The sequence below is a fragment of the Balaenoptera ricei genome, chromosome 3 (genome assembly GCF_028023285.1).
Source record: "Balaenoptera ricei isolate mBalRic1 chromosome 3, mBalRic1.hap2, whole genome shotgun sequence".
NCBI classification, from domain to species: Eukaryota; Metazoa; Chordata; class Mammalia; order Artiodactyla; family Balaenopteridae; genus Balaenoptera; species Balaenoptera ricei.
In genome coordinates, this window is record NC_082641.1 from 154,725,338 (window position 1) to 154,741,219 (window position 15,882).

At 54.8% G+C, this 15,882-nt stretch overlaps 1 protein-coding gene across 1 annotated transcript in view; it reads right to left on the reverse strand.

Annotated features, from left to right (window-relative positions):
• The window catches only part of LOC132362731 (ELKS/Rab6-interacting/CAST family member 1-like), a 177,451-nt gene that overhangs the window by 9,059 nt on the left and 152,510 nt on the right, over positions 1–15,882 (reverse strand). The window contains 1 exon segment of the mRNA XM_059917707.1: positions 12,241–12,370. Within this exon segment, the coding sequence (XP_059773690.1) occupies positions 12,274–12,370 (97 nt within the window). The 3' untranslated portion in view covers positions 12,241–12,273.

Consider the following 15,882-nt stretch of genomic DNA (forward strand, 5'->3'; position numbering starts at 1 on the left):
TCAGACCCTTTCCTGATTGGCCTCTTAGCAAAAGACAAGTGCATTTTTGTTGGCAAATGGTAAATGGAGCAGTTTGAGGAAGAGGGCCACTCCTGAAACACACCTTCAAACCCAGGCACCTCTGTGCTGTCATGGAGACATCTATATCGGTGCCCTCAGACACATCCCATCCTGAGCTGCTGAGTACTAGGGGAGAGGGTGGTGCCATATTGATGGGAAGACTGGAAGCACCAAGAGGGATGTTGAAGTGCTAATGAGACTGGGGGGCTGAGGAGATGGTGTCCCAGGAGGCTGGGTTGATGTGAGCCTAGACTTGGTACCCAGAACGCGGTTCTCAGTCTCCTGATCACTCTGCCTCAGTATTCGGCCTTGTTCTAATCTACATAAAAGTATCAGAGGGCTAGAGTTCAGTGTGGTGGAAACAGGCAGTATAAATGGGGCCCAAGAGGGGTTGCCAAGGTGGGAGGGGTTCTTCACCAATTTATATTAGATTATTTTTTTCCAAAACTTGAAAGACATTTCCATTAAAGCCTCAGAAGTGACAGACTGCAAGAAATGTTTTCTCTGTTGTGGAAGGGAGAGATGGAGAGGCTCATGATTGCAATGACTTTCGGGTTCTACTGTTTTCCCTGGAAACGGTGAAGAGACTTCCTCATGTGCTGCAGCCGTAGGCTCTAGGAATTGCTTTTGCAGCCAGTGTCCCTTCCCTAGGGACTCATAGAGGTGATGGGCCAAGGCTGTGTTTTGGATGTCAAGTCGATTAAAGGTCTTCAGCCAGAAACTGGGAGAGACATGAGAGAGGGAAATTCTGGCAGGAGACTGTGTACAGCAGAAGTGACTGATCAGTTCTGATTTTCTTTGCAGCAGCAGTGGCTCCCGTTTCTCCTCCTACCCCTGGTCAGTACCATGTCCCCTACCGAGGGTGTGGAGAAACGCAGTTGGGCTGGCATGGGGAGACATACTGCCTGGTTGGTGGCTACCGGGCCTACGGGGATGTTCCTTTGGCCACGCCAGCAACGGTGGAAGCAGAGAAGCCAGTCCCCAGACGTGCTCCCAAGAGAAAGCGCGCTCTGGAAGAGTCAGACGAAGACCTGGGTTGCCCCAGACCCAAAATCCGGCGATTGGAGCATTCAAGCAGCTTCGGACTAGAAGGTGCTTTGATTCTCAAGCAGGGTGGCCCAACCTCTGGGCACATCCCCTCTGCAACAGCCCCAGTAAACCAATGTCCCATCCTTACTTGCTCAAGGTCGGCAACAGGGAGTCCCCTCCTAAAGAAGGTTCTCTCGCATTGCCACTCTCTCAAAGGCTGCCCCCAGTGTGGTTCCCTCCTGTGGGCCTGATCAGCCTTAGGGCAGAGTTGTCTCTTTCCTTCTCGGAGTCGGACCAAATCGTCTTAGTAACACCTCTTCACAGTGGTGACCATGTGTTTCACGGGGGCTGCTGCTGAGCCTTTATCTCATCCTTTCACGGTGGAGAGAGGGAGAATTATAATGATTTTTACTTCTAGGGGAGAGGGTGGTGCCATATTGATGGGAAGACCGGAAGAACCAAGAGGGCTGTCGAAGTGCTAATGAGACTGGAGGGCTGAGGAGATGGTGTCCCAGGAGGCTGGGTTGGTGTGAGCCTAGACTTGGTACCCAGAACGCGGTTCTCAGTCTCCTGATCACTCTGCCTCAGTATTCGGCCTTGTTCTAATCTACATAAAAGTATCAGAGGGCTAGAGTTCAGTGTGGTGGAAACAGGCAGTATAAATGGGGCCCAAGAGGGGTTGCCAAGGTGGGAGGGGTTCTTCACCAATTTATATTAGATTATTTTTTTCCAAAACTTGAAAGACATTTCCATTAAAGCCTCAGAAGTGACAGACTGCAAGAAATGTTTTCTCTGTTGTGGAAGGGAGAGATGGAGAGGCTCATGGTTGCAATGACTTTCGGGTTCTACTGTTTACCCTGGAAACGGTGAAGAGACTTCCTCATGTGCTGCAGCCATAGGCTCTAGGAATTGCTTTTGCAGCCAGTGTCCCTTCTCTAGGGACTCATAGAGGTGATGGGCCAAGGCTGTGTTTTGGATGTCAAGTCGATTAAAGGTCTTCAGCCAGAAACTGGGAGAGACATGAGAGAGGGAAATTCTGGCAGGAGACTGTGTACAGCAGAAGTGACTGATCAGTTCTGATTTTCTTTGCAGCAGCAGTTCCTTTGGCCACGCCAGCAAAGGTGGAAGCAGAGAAGCCAGTCCCTAGACATGCTCCCAAGAGAAAGCGCGCTCCGGAAGAGTCAGACGAAGACCTGGGTTGCCCCAGACCCAAAATCCGGCGATTGGAGCATGGTGCCAGGAGGTAGACCCCACAGCATCTTGCTGGCTGAGGCACTCTGAAGAGAGGGCAATGGTTTAACTGCCTAAGGCAGCGAATGCCTCTTCCTGCAGTGACCCACCCCGTCCCCCCACTGCCCACTGCCACAGATCACAACCTGCGTCGTTCTGTTTGAGCCTTCCTCAGCCAGGAGCCTCCTGCCACACTAAATGGCCAAAAGCAAGGAGCCTCAGAAACTGAGGTTTGAAATGACAGTCTGCCCTGAACATCCCAGGGCTGAAGCTGGCCTGGAAGAAAACGTGACGTTCCTCTGCTCAATCCTCAGGGGCCCCTTTGCCAGCTGAAGACAGAAAAGTCTGCACTCTGCGAGCCGAGAAGAATGCAGGAGCAGAGACAGGGTGCAGAGAAGCCTTAGCAGGCTACCACATGGGCTCCTGCTCTGAGCCAGTGTCAGCGGCCACCACCACAAACCAGGGGGGAGCTGGGTTTTTTGAAACTGAAAGCAGCAATCTGTGGCTTCCCAAAGAGCCTCCTGCCTGGGGTCTCAGGAGGCAGGATAGAGAGACCCAGGAAGACCTGCTCCCTGAAGCAAGAACAGGATGGAGAGTCAAGCAGCACGCACCCTGCCCCGAGGTTCACATGCTCCTTTATTCCCAGCCCTTTCTGTCCCCAGGGGGGTCCCTTACTGCTCAATGTTTTTCTGTAACAGACTTCTAGGGTCGCCAGTGCTCACACTTAGGTCACTACCCCTGTGCTAGGCACTCCTGCTACCCAGGAAAGGTTCCAAAGGTGGAACAGCTCCAGGGGGTGCCAGGGATCAGAGCAAAAACTGGAGAGGCTGGGGATGAAGGAGTTTGGGCACAGTCCCTAAAGCATCTCAGTGGTTGAGCTTCTGTGAGAAGGCACATCCCCTCTGTGTGTGTGTGTGTGTGTGTGTGTGTGTGTGTGTGTGTGTGGAGGGAGGGGGTCCCCAGAGGAGGCAGCTAGGGGGAGGGCCTGAGGCTGGAAATGGGGAGTGGCGTGCGGCCTCTGAGCAAGCACAGGCACTTAGCCCTTGAGGTTTCTGGGAAAGCTAGAGTCACAAGGGCCTCGAGATAAGGCAAGTGTAGCAGCAGAACCCAGGTGCCAGGTCTTTTCTCAGAACCTATACTTCTTCACAAGGCCAGGCCTTCCATGCTGAGGTAGGAGGGATCCTGGACAGAAGGTCGGCCAGCAGCCCTGGGAGGAAGGTTGCTGCGATGGGGGCTCTGCTGCCATGGAAATGACTTCATTTCCTTCCACTCAAATAGCCTACTGACTGGGTTCCTGCTCTGTTGAGGAAAAGGGTCGTTGACTCTCCCCAGAAGGTGTTCAGTTCACATCCCAAAAGTCCCTCTCTTCAGGCCCTGGGGAGGTGTAGCAGCTCCTGAGGGCGCTCTTTCCTGAGGCTGGCTGCCAGAAGTGTGTGTGTGTGGGGGGGGGGGTTCCTGAGAGTTCCCGGGTGCTGGTTGAAGTCCCCAGAGAATGGTCATGCAGGTTGGGGAGTCAAGTAGGTGGAGAGAGAAGGTCGGGGGCAGAGGGCCCCTTCCTGAATCCAGAGCTCACAAGGTTCCCCCCCCATTTCCAGAAACTCTCTCTTCCCCCACACCAGCCCACATGGCCCCGTACCGGGAAACCGGGAGCCCAGAGCACCTGTGGCCGCAGAGACACTGGCACGCAGCCCTCGGAGTGGGCGGGGCCGGCTGCAGGCAGATGGGGACGCGGTGTGCTCCCGGGAGGCCTCGGGCTGAAGGTGGCCCTCTGAGAGAAGCGGCCCAGCTTGGCCAGGAAGGTTAGAGGCGGGGGAGAGCAGCCTAGGGCGCCCCCTCGGAGCAGTGGGAGTGGGAAGAGGCGCAGGGGCGGAGGGAAGCCGCGACGGGAGGCGAGTGGGCTCTCAGCAGAGGCCAGCTTAGCCCGCGGGAGCTGCCTCGGAGCAGGGGGCGGGAGGGCAGTGCCGCCCCGGGGCTGCCGGGCTTCGCGGATCGCGGCTCTCCGCACACGGCTCGCAGGACCCTGTGACTCTGTATCCCCTCCCTCACCCCGCCCCCCTCGCGAGGCCGCGCCGCTGGGTGGCCTGTGTGGACGGGCACAACCCCATCGCCCGCCCCTCCCACACCCGCCTCTGCCCACCCGCCTGGCCCTGCGCAGCTTGCGGCCCGGGGGCCTCGAAGGTCCCCGCGCACTCAGCCAGCGGCCTCTGCTGTGTCTGCTGCGTCTGCTGCTGCGGCCGGAACCCGCGTCCAGACCACGCCGGGCACCTCCAGCACCCCGAGTCCGCGGGAGCGCACGCGGGCCCTGAGGCGGGACTTCCCGCTTGTGGACGGGGGGCTGCAGTGTGTGCGGGCTGGTCCGGTGGGGGCCTAGCCTGGCCCTGGGCAGGGGAGGAGGTCCGGAGCATGCAGAGCTAGTGGGGAGGCTCCCTCACACCACCCCTGGATGTCCTCTCCATCATCTATGGATGCCCTTCCCCTTCTCTGTCATCCCCTCCCTGGTGGGAACCCCTCAGCCCAGGCCTCAGCTGCTCCTAGTATAGTCTGTGTGACAGTGTGAGGTGGGGGACCCCCCGGCTGGCCCAGGCCAGGCAATGTGTCCTGCCTGATCCCAAGACCTAAGGAGCCCACCCATTTGCCTTGACCTCCCTCCAGCCACAACGACATGCCCCTGGGTCCTGAGGCAGTTTTACCACAATGGGCTCCAGGATGTTAATCTGTGCAATTTCAGCCATGGCCAGACCAGCTTGGACAGGCTGAAAGACGGTCTCGTGGGTGCCCAGGTACCAAAGGGCCACACAAGGTGCCACCATGGCTGCTGGGGAATGTGGGGCAGTTTGGGGGCCTCAGAGACCACAGGTGAGTCACACTGGAACTAAGTTACCATAGTGGCCTAGAAAGTGCCATGCCATGGATGCTGGGGGCTACAGGGGTCACAGTGAGCCAACCTGACGGGCATCCAAGTACCACAGAAAAAGCAACGCGTTCCATGTGACTTCTGGGCACAGTGAGTGCTGTGCCAGCTGAGGAGGCTATGAGAAGCCCAAGGAGTTCCAAAGCCCGAACCGAGCCCTGGCCTTCCCTCAGTTCTGGTCAGCCTACGCCCCATGCCAGACCCACGAACGGGATGCTGTGCGCCTCACCCCGGATCAAATTGACCTCATCCGCCTCATGTGTGCCTCCTATTCTGAGCTGGAGCTTGTGACCTCACTTAAAGGTAGACGGGGGACTTCCCTGGTAGTCCAGACGTTAAGACTCTACGCTTCCACTGCAGGGGGCTCGGGTTTGATCCCCGGTGGGGGAACTAAGAGCCCTCATGCTGCGCGGCACGACCAAAAAAAAAAAAAAAAAAGGTAAACAGACTGGTGGTGGTAGGTGCTAGGGACTTCAGTAAGCTACCCCTGCCTCTGAAAATGATCATCTGACCTACCTGCCCCCAGCTCGCAACAATACCCGGAAGTTGGCTTGCCTCATTGGTGTGGAGGGCGGCCACTCACTGGACAGTAGCCTCTCCATCTTGCGTACCTTCTATGCGCTGGGTGTGCGCTACGTGACACTCACCCACACCTGCAACACGCCCTGGTGAGCGCAGTGCAGATGGTAAGGGCCCAGTGAGGCAGGGATCTGCCCAAGATCACGCTGGGGCCCAAAGCAAGTTTACCCCTGGGATCCGCCCTGAACCTGGGGTGGGGAGGGGAATGGAGGTTCGCAGAACAAGACTGAATCCCCAGAAGGGCCCTCCTACTGCCAGGCACAGCCCAGTTTGGGTCCCTCCTCTTGCACCAGGGAGTTGCAGGTGTAGACGGTTCGACAGAACCTCTTTCTAGGCTCTTGTAGCCAAGTCATGGCCACCAGTCAGACTGCCTCCTGGCCATCCTGCAGGGCACAGAGCTCAGCAAAGGGGATCCACCCCTTCTACAGCAATGTCAGTCGGCTGACCGGCTTGGGCGAGGTAAGGACCCGGGTTCCATACCCTGCCCCACATGAATGTACAGCCCCGCCTGTTCCCTCCAGATAAATGCACACAAGGTAAATGCAGCCCTGATGCCCTCTCCCCATCCTGTCCCTGCAGAAGGTGGTGGCAGAAATGAACCGCCTGGGCATGATGGTGGACTTGTCCCATGTCTCGATGCTGTGGCACGGCGAGCCCTAGAAGTGTCACAGGCACCTGTCATCTTCTCCCACTCAGCTGCCCGGGGTGTGTGCAAGAACACTCGGAATGATCCTGATGATATCCTGCAGCTTCTGGTGAGAGACTGCCCTGGCCCTCAAACCTAAAGCAAGAGGTTCAAACCGGGAGCCCTTGAACCCGAGCCTCTTCTCCCTCAATTTCCTCAAACCCCAGGTTAAATATCTTCTGCCCCCAAAACCCACGGTCCACAGCCCCTGAACTCCTGAGCCCTAGGTGGGGGTCTAGGTGGTAAGATACTCCACCACACCCGGAAACCCAGGGCCAAGACACCACCCAGACCAGGGCTGCGGCTCCTCCATTCACACAAACCCAGAGAGGAGACGACTCTGACCTCAACACCTTCCTCACAGGGGCCGAGAGAGTGAACAGGCAGCTGGCTGTGCTGGGGGCCAAGCTGACTGTCCACCGGCCCGCCCCTGCAGAAGAAGAACGGTGGCATCGCGATGGTGCCCTTGTCCGTGCGGGTGCTGCAGTGCAACCCGTTAGCCAACGTGCCTACTGTGGCAGGTGAGCCTCACCCTGGGCTCTCTGAAAACTCTGATTTGGAGCTGAAGCTGGGTCCAAACTTGGGGAGGACTTCAGAAGAGCCCCAGTGGCTTGACCCACCTGTTGGCAATAGGTACAGCTCCCAAAAACCCAATAACGGACGGTACACAGCACCTTGGTGCCATGTGGAACTGGAGCCACGGAATCAAAACTGCGGTACTGATGGGTAGCAGGGAGGCTGTCAGACACAGAGCCCGGGTGCTGCCCATCTGTGCCTCTGCAGGGGCTCCTAAAGCGCACTGCCCCTACCTCTGGCCAAGGGACTGGACAGCTCCTTAGGTCTCTGGGGTCTTCATCAGTTGTACTCTTGTTCCTCTCTCATCCTCCACACCCGGGGAAAGGAGCCCCCACAGGTTCTCAAGGAGACTGGGAGGCAGGGTGAATCGTGGGTGGGAAATGGCCCAAACAGGGGGCTCTGGGGTCCACTCCAAATCTGAAGTCCAGTCTAGAGCCAGCTGGGATCACTTCAGATCAAACCTCAGGGCCCTCGAGTTGGTACTCTCGGTGCCAGGCCACGAAGGAACTGGACTGTTTGGCCTACAGGCTGCAAAAAGGGGAATCAACAGAGGCCAGTCATCACCCCCACCCCTGCCCTGGAAGCCCCACACTGCTGACTTCCCATTCTTCAGATCACTTCGACCACATCAGGGCAGTCACTGGATGCAAGTTCATCGGGATTGGCGGAGATTATGACGGGGCTGGCCGGTGAGTGCTTCCCCATGGCTTGTCTCGGGCTGGCTGGGCAGCAGTGGGGCTTTCACAGCCACCGTGCCCACCACACTGTGGTCCTCATGGCCTTGACCATAGCCTCAGGTGTGCTGGCCCAACTGGTATCTCCCCTCTCCCAGGGTCTGCTTCCTGGGCTCTCCTGTCTGCTTGGCCCTACTCTAGGTCATCATATTTGTCTAAAACACCACACAGAGCTCATCTGCCCAGCATCTGCGCCCATGCAGTGCCAGCAGACCCACGGCCTCTGAGCAGACTCTTCGCAAGGTCTGGGCTGGGCTGACCATCGTCTCTGCCTGCAGCTGGGTCTGTGCATGCAGGGGGGTCAACCCAGTTCTTAAAAAGCTTTTCTTCTCTTTATAAATGGAGGCAAAAATTGCATTCAGTGAAAGGCATAGATCTTAACAGTACAATTCAATGAGTTTTGACGAATAGTCGAGGCGCTCTTGGGGCCTTCCTTTGAAGGATGAAGAGCAGGAGTGAATCATTTACTCTCTCCAAGTCTCCATTTTCCATATCTGACCAGGGCTGGGGTTCAGTGGACCCTGGACACATAGGGCTCTGGTTCTGACTCAGGACCAGGGAACAGGTCTGAGGCCCAATAGCTGGCTGGCTGGCGGCCACACAGGTTCCCACAGGGGCTGGAGGACGTGTCCATATACCCGGTACTGATAGAGGAGTTGCTGAGGCGTGGCTGGAGTGACGAAGAGCTCTGGGGTGTGCTTCGAGGAAACGTGCGGCGGGTCTTCAGACAGGTGGAACAGGTATGCTGGGCTGGGCAAAAGAGTAGCTCTGAGCAGGTGGTCTGAGCAGGTGTACGTGGGGGTGCTGTGAGAGGTGCTGCCCGCTGACTGCCGCCTCCAGGTACGGGAGGAGAACGAGGGACAGAGTCCCTTGGAGGATGACTTCCCAGATGAGCAGCTGGGCAGCTCTTGCCGCTCCGTCCTCCCACGTCTGCATCAGAGAGAGGATCTGGCTCCAGACCAGAAACTAACCAGAGCTGCGGTTCGTGGGAATCCCATTTTGTCACCTAAGTGGTCATTCTCAAAATCTTGCCCCCACATGGGCCCAGGCCTCACAGTTATTGCTGCCTTCCCAGTCCTCATTGTTTGGCTCTGGTGATCCAGTTAATCCTGCCAGATGTCACTTTGGCAGCCACAGATACCCCCCAAAGTTTCCTTGCATGCGAGCACAAACATTTCCTATGTATTATTCTCTTCTGATAATTCTTTCAATGTATCCCTTCTGGCTTTGTGCAAAGCGATTCTTTGTTTTGTACACGGGGACCACATCTGGGAAAACATCGCCGCACCCTCATAAGTGACAGGGGGAGACCCGAACTGGCCAAGCCATGACAGGAGCTCGCCGCTGCTGAGCTCTACAGATCCCGCCCCTTCCACACAGTTCGCCAATTCCGTGGCGAGCTCATCTTTCTTGATGTTCTTCCCTTAGGAGACGTGTACAGTGCAGCAGGATTCTCAACCCGTTCCCCGTGGTCACTTGTGCTAGATGGAGCTTTGCAGTGTTCTGTGCCGGCCGTGGGCCGCTGGTGGAACACTGTGTGACAACTGCCTGCACAGGACTTCAGGGTTCATGAAATGTCTGTCTTCCCAGCCTGACGCTGCTGAAAACCACGCTTCCCAGAGAAGGAGAGAGATCCAGCTGGTCCACACCTGCATACACATTTGTTGACATGTGCAGAGGACAGCAGGCTCTAGCAGGACCCACATCAGCCTAAATTCAAGAACTCCGGTGCCAGCCCTTGACAGCAGCTGAAGGGGGGTTTACAAGAGATGCAACCTCGAACCATACCCTAGGCTGAATCAGAGGTGCTGTTGGAAGAAATAGGCCGTTGTGTCACTTTCCCGAAGAGTTTGGCCACGAGAAAAGTCCCCCAGAGCCCAGCACTGTGGGAGAGGCCTCACCCACAGAGCAGGGCAAGTGTCCCAGGCAGGGTGCCCCGCGCCCGGCACCCCGCCAACGCAGCAGGAAGGTGCCCCCCCCTACGCCCCAGACAACGGGAGCTCTCCCTTCCTCAATAATTGAGCTTCTCATCCAAAAGAGGTTCTCTTCCCACCCAAACATTAGAGCTTCTAAATATTTCAGGATCCCTGGGTTGTAGAGGGTCACTCGCCGTGCCCTTTGGATAAATGAAGCCAACGTCAGCTGCTTCTGGGCTGGCCTTGAACAAAACCATCAAGATGGGAAATCTCTGCTCCTGCCCTTCCTCCCGTCACCCCCCGTCAAGCCTTTCCTGCTGCATGCAATGACCCGGCTCTTTTGTGAGCAGGTGAAGAACACCCACGGTGCGTGCAGTTCTGTGGTCCCTGCAGAGATGAGGTGGGTGCGGGGGACCCTCAACCATGCTGGCCTCTGCTGCCATCCCCAGGGCCCTTGATGTGGGCTTCAGCACAGCACAGCCAGCCTCAGGAGGCCTGTGGGACCACTGGGGCCCCGGTGGCGATCCCCTGGATGTTCCTGGGAACGCTCCCACGACTCCAAGGCCAGTCCTGCCAGCACCCAACTCCACCAAGCTGGCACTCCTTACCTTTTCCGGATTCCGTTCGCAGCTCCCTCCTCATACGCATTCTCAAAGCTTCCAAGAGGGGTGACCCCACTTCTCTGCTACAACTCCACCCTGAAGGCAGCCCCCGCCTGACAGCACCGCCCGCCCCCCCCCCCCTCCGTCAGGGCAGCCCTGAGTAGCTGCCCCTCCACGTGGACTGTCCGTTCCCAGGTCCCACGCCAGCCCGCCGAGGGGTGGAGCCTCCAGGAGAGCCGCTGTCCTGCTCGCACTGCCCCAGCATCACCACCACCGCCACTTGCCGCCACTCTGCACTTGCCTCCTGTGTGCTTCCCCACCCCGGTCCCCTGCGTGGGTCCCCCGCTGCGCGTACACAAGCCTGTGCAGAGACAGAGCACAGCCACCAAGTCTGAGCCTCGCCGCTGACGTCTGTGCTTGGAGAGGCTGGAGGAAGCTGCTCCCCAGTCGGCTTCACCGCAGGGTCCTGGTACCCAGTCTGCCTCCAGCAGGGAGGTGATGGGACCCCACGGAAGGATGCCCAGAAGCTCTCCCGGCCCGCGGGGTCTGGGGCTGTTCAGCTCTCTAATGCTGGGTCCTTCGGAGATAAAGTCTTCAGTCACCTGCCTGGGCACCCCATCCCCTCTGAAGATACAAACTCAACCTCCTCCAGGGTCTTGGCCTGGAGGGAGGAGCCGCCCAGGGTCAAAGCCCATCCCTCTCTCTTCCCACCTCTAGACCTGTGGGAAGGGCTCAGGCTAAACTCCCGGTGCCTCTTCTCTCAAACCCTCAAATGATAAGAGAAGAGGTATGTCTGTCCACCTTGCAGGGTCCTTACTCCGCCTGCCAGTAGGCGACATGGTCCTGGAGGTGCTTCTTAAACTGCCAGTCTCACTGTCTTAGCCTCAGAGTTACACACGCCCAGGAAGGACCCCGGGTACACGGCGTCCCGTTACTCCCAACTCTACTCCTGAGCGTCAGGGTTAGCTGACAGCAGGCGACAACCCATTTCAGGGATTTCTCATTTCCAAGGGCTCTTGAATGCAGAAAGAGCCCTAAGAGTCAAAGGAATTTGGCTCCAGTGGTGAAGTTACAAGTCATCTGGCAAACACTTACAGCTGGAGGGCCAACTAAGCACCCCCTTAAATCTCACCACACAGACTCTGCTGATCCGGGCTGGCCGGTGTGGTTCTCCTAAGGTTGCTTGTGCTATCGATCATCTTGCTGTACCTCCCAGTTAAAGATACAGCCTTAGGAAGATGGCTGGACCCAGACCATCAGGCAATCATATTTACCCATTGACCTACCCTCTTCCTCCCTCCTTCCTCCCTCGCTTTGGAAGCTTTAGCGAAACATATTTCACTTCCCACTTTACAATGAAATCATTAGCCTCTAAATAATGCACCTTGCATGGATAGGAGGGCAGGCAGTCTGCACACACACCTGTGCTGGTCGCTCTGCCCAGTGAAAGGGAGGAGCAGAGTATTCCCCAAGGGGCTTTCTCGGAGCTTCGGAGGCTGAAATTTGAGGGTTGACGGGGTGTACACGTCAGGAAGTGAAAGAGAGAGACTCCAGCTGCGGGAGAGGAGGGGAGAGACTCTCAGTGGTCTTCCTAGGTAGTGAGCTGTCGGAGCGAGTGGCATTCCTCCCCATCTCGCCCATGAAACTGTAAACACAGCACATGTCTCTGTGTCCTTTTCCTAACAATGGATTATTTTTTAAAATCTTTTAACTCTGTGTGTTGTTGTACAGGAGGGTCACTGAGGGATATGTTTGAGACTAGGACCCCTAACTCCATGAATAGCAAAGTTAATATCTGATGCAGCCAGGACGTTGCAAAGCCTCTTGGGACCCCAGGCACCCAGGATCGCTGTGCACGGAAGAGCCAGCTGCCCATTCGCTGCTCATCCCCCTGCAGGCTCCCCTGTCACTTGCTTACCTGGCCTCCTGTCTGTATGTTCCCTGTTGCAGCTCACGGTGCTTGACTAACTGAGCCCGAAGCATTCAGAGCCTCTTCTGCTGGGTGCTCAGAGCACTGATCCCAAGAGCTGCACCACCAAAACAGGATTCTAAGGGTCGACAAAATGGGAAATCTTGCAGTTTATCCTCTTTCTAAGGACCCACTGTACTTTTTGTTAGTAAAGCCTCTTAGATAACCTTTAAGAAAGACACCTGGGTTTTTTTCCAAACTCACTCAACTTTTCCCATAATGAAATTTTTATTAATATCCCGCAGACTTGTGCTTCACAAAAACACTCAGGAAGTCTTTTCCAGAAGCGTATAGGTCGTGTCTGCAACAGTAGTTCTCGTGCAAATGCAGCAGTGAACTTTGCATGACTGTTTCAAGGATGTTTAATGAAAGCCAAGGGCATGATTCCTAAAATGCAATTCAGTGAAGATAATTACACAAGGAAATAAACTAATATGGTTCAAGTCATTGGCCTTCTGGTAGACCAGTGAGAGGCATCTGCCTCAGACTGCCTACAGGGGTGGATGGGGCGGGGGACCTTGGATGGTCACTCCTAAAGGGCACTCCTCTCCCAGACTTTGTAAGTACTAAACAGCCCACAATTCGAGGTTAGACTCTCAGAGGGAAATCAAAAGCACTGTTATCTTGCTTTAATAATTGAGGATAGGATCTATATGCTTTGGAGAGGAGAAAAGCAAATGGCAGAGATGCCATCCAAGTAGGAAACTTGGTGAGCTAATCAGTATTCTCCCCTGAATGGAAGTCTCTATCCTCCTCCAGGACTGAGGCAGGGACGGACTTGCCTGAGGTCATATAGTGAGTTGGTAAGAGGAGAAAGTCACATCCAGTTCCCAGACTCTGTTCAGTGATTACTCACCCTACCAACAACCCAAAGACCTCAGCTCTTCTTGAATATCTTGAACTGAGTTGTGGGCTTGTAAGGTGCCCAGAAGTTTTGTATGGTTTTGTTTTATTTCTAGTAAGTAGCTGGAAGTCTGAGACCACGGTTGATGCACAACCAGAGGAAAGGGAAGGAAAAGAGGAAAAAGTACATGAAGAGCGTCCTCCTGAACTCTTGCTATTTTGGTTTCAAACTTCACTTCTCCGTACTCTAACCATGAAAATACCGATGGTCATGGTGATGGCAGTGGCTGTGATTTACTGAGCACCCACTCTGTACTCTGTCCCGTCTTAAGCAGGCTCTCTTGATTCTCATGCTGGTTCTGTCTCATTTTTCTGACTTTTAAACCTTGGAATGTCCCACCCACTCCTCTTCTCCATCCTCACTCACTCCCTTGATGATCTCATGCAGCCCCAAGATTGTTAATGAACTACGCACTGATGAGCGTATCCCAGCCCCGGCCTCTCCCGGGGCCCCGGATGCTCACACGCCTCTGTCTACCCATCACCTCCACTTGGGTATCCAACGGACTACTGCTGCTTAATGCGCCTGAAGCCAAATTCTTGGTTCCTGCACCCCACAACCAAAGGGTTCTCCTTTCACCCAGTTCTCCGTTTCAATATGTGACAACTCCAGTTTACCCATCGTTCAGGACAAAATCTTTTTTTTTATTGCAAAAGTGTTGTTTCTTTTTTCTTAAATTTTTATTGGAGTAGAGTTGATTTACAATGTTGTGTTAGTTGCAGGCTTACAGCAAAGTGAATCAGTTATACAGATACGTATATCTGCTCTTTCTTAGACTCTTTTCCCGTACAGGCCATTATAGAGTATTGAGTAGAGTTCCCTGTGCTATACAGTAGGTCCTTATTAGTTACCTATTTTATACACAGTAGTGTGTACGTGTCAATCCCAATCTCAGGACAAAATCTCGAGGTGTCTCTTTGTGTCTCACTATTCACCCAACCCACCCCTCATACTAGCTCATCCTACAGGTTCTACCTACAGAATATTTCCAGATTCTGACGGTCACTTATCACCACGACCACTGCTGAAATCCAAGCTCTCTTCCTCTCTCACCTGGAGATGCAGTCACCTCCGACCTGGTCTTTTGGCTTCTCCACTTACAGTGTTGTTGTTTTCTTTATTGGAGTATAATTGCTTTACAATGTTGTGTTAGTTTCTGCTGTACAATGAAGTGAATCAGCTATAGGTATACATATATCCCCTCCCTCTTGGACCTCCCTCCTCCCCCCCATCCCACCCTTCTAGGTGGTCACAGAGCACCGAGCTTACAGTCTTAAAAGCTACTTTCCACTGAACAACCAGAGTGGTCTTTCTAAAATATACATCAGGTCATTTCTCTGCTCAAGGCCACCAGTTGTTTCCCATCTCACTTAGAGTAACCCTGCCAGGCTGTATGATCCAACCAGCCCCTGCGTGTGCACACACACACACACACACACACACACACACACCCTCTCTGCCCTCTTCTCCTTGACCCCCACTTTCCCACCCCTCCAGCCACACAGAGCTTCTTCATGCTCCTTGAACTTGCCAAGCACTCTCCCACTCCAGCACCTTTGAACTAGCTCTTTGCTGTACCTGGACATCTATATGGCACCTCATTTTCTTCCAGGTTCTGTTGAAGTATCATCTTATCAAAGATGCCTTCCTTGACTGTCCTTTAAGAAAAGTCATCCCCACATGCATACACTGTCTCCCCTACCCCTCAGCCCGGCTTTATTTTTCTTCTAAGTATCATAACCACCTGACACAGATGTCATTGCCGTTTTCCATCTTCCCATGTTAGACTATTAACATCCGAAGAGGAGAGACTGTTCTGTTTACTGCTTGATTTCCAGCACCTAGAATACGCCAGAGTATGGATTTATATGTTTATATTATTTGTTAAATCAATGAGTGCAGGTACCGTGATCCAATTTTACAGATGAAGAAACAGAGACTCTTAGAAGCTGATTACCTGCCAAAGACCAGTAAGCGGTTAAGTTCAACCAGTAAGTTCATCAGACACTGGAGTCTTTGCCTTGGTGTCCAGTCCCCTGTGGTGCCACCACGTCCATCACATTCACAACAATAAGGCATCTCCTTCTCCCGACCTCTCTTCTGCTGCTTCCGGGAAACAAACTGCTCTCGGGAGGTGTGGTGGGGAAATGCACAAACCAGCAACAGGCAGAGAGAAGTACAGGGTGTGTGCGGTTTTATTGGTGCCACACACCCGGCCTCTTCTGTCTCTTGTAATCGAGTTGCTGAAATGTGTACGGCTGGCCCAGATTCCAGGGCACCTACTCCAGAGGAAAAGCGGGGCTTGCAAAGGAGGCTGGAGATGCCCATGGCCACTTTGCTGAGCCTCATCACACGCGCTCCTCAGGCTTCTGGATTAATCATGAGATGTGGAAAAGAGCAGGAAATCTACCTCCGTAACTGCAGCTCAGCTGGGTTCCTTAGGACATTTCCCAGCAGGCAGAGTGATCCCCGCTTTGCCAGTACTGCAGGCCCATCATTAAGCCCAAGATCCGCCATCTCCTCCTGGGAACAGAGTGCCTGACTCGCCCTCCCACCAAGACCTGCCGGGGGAGCCAGTGGACGCCCCTGACCCAGAGCTGCCAACAGATGCCGCCGCCCACCTGGCTGCCACAGGATGGGGCCGGGAGGGACAGGGCAGCTGGCCCCAGTCCGGCTTCCCGCTCCCC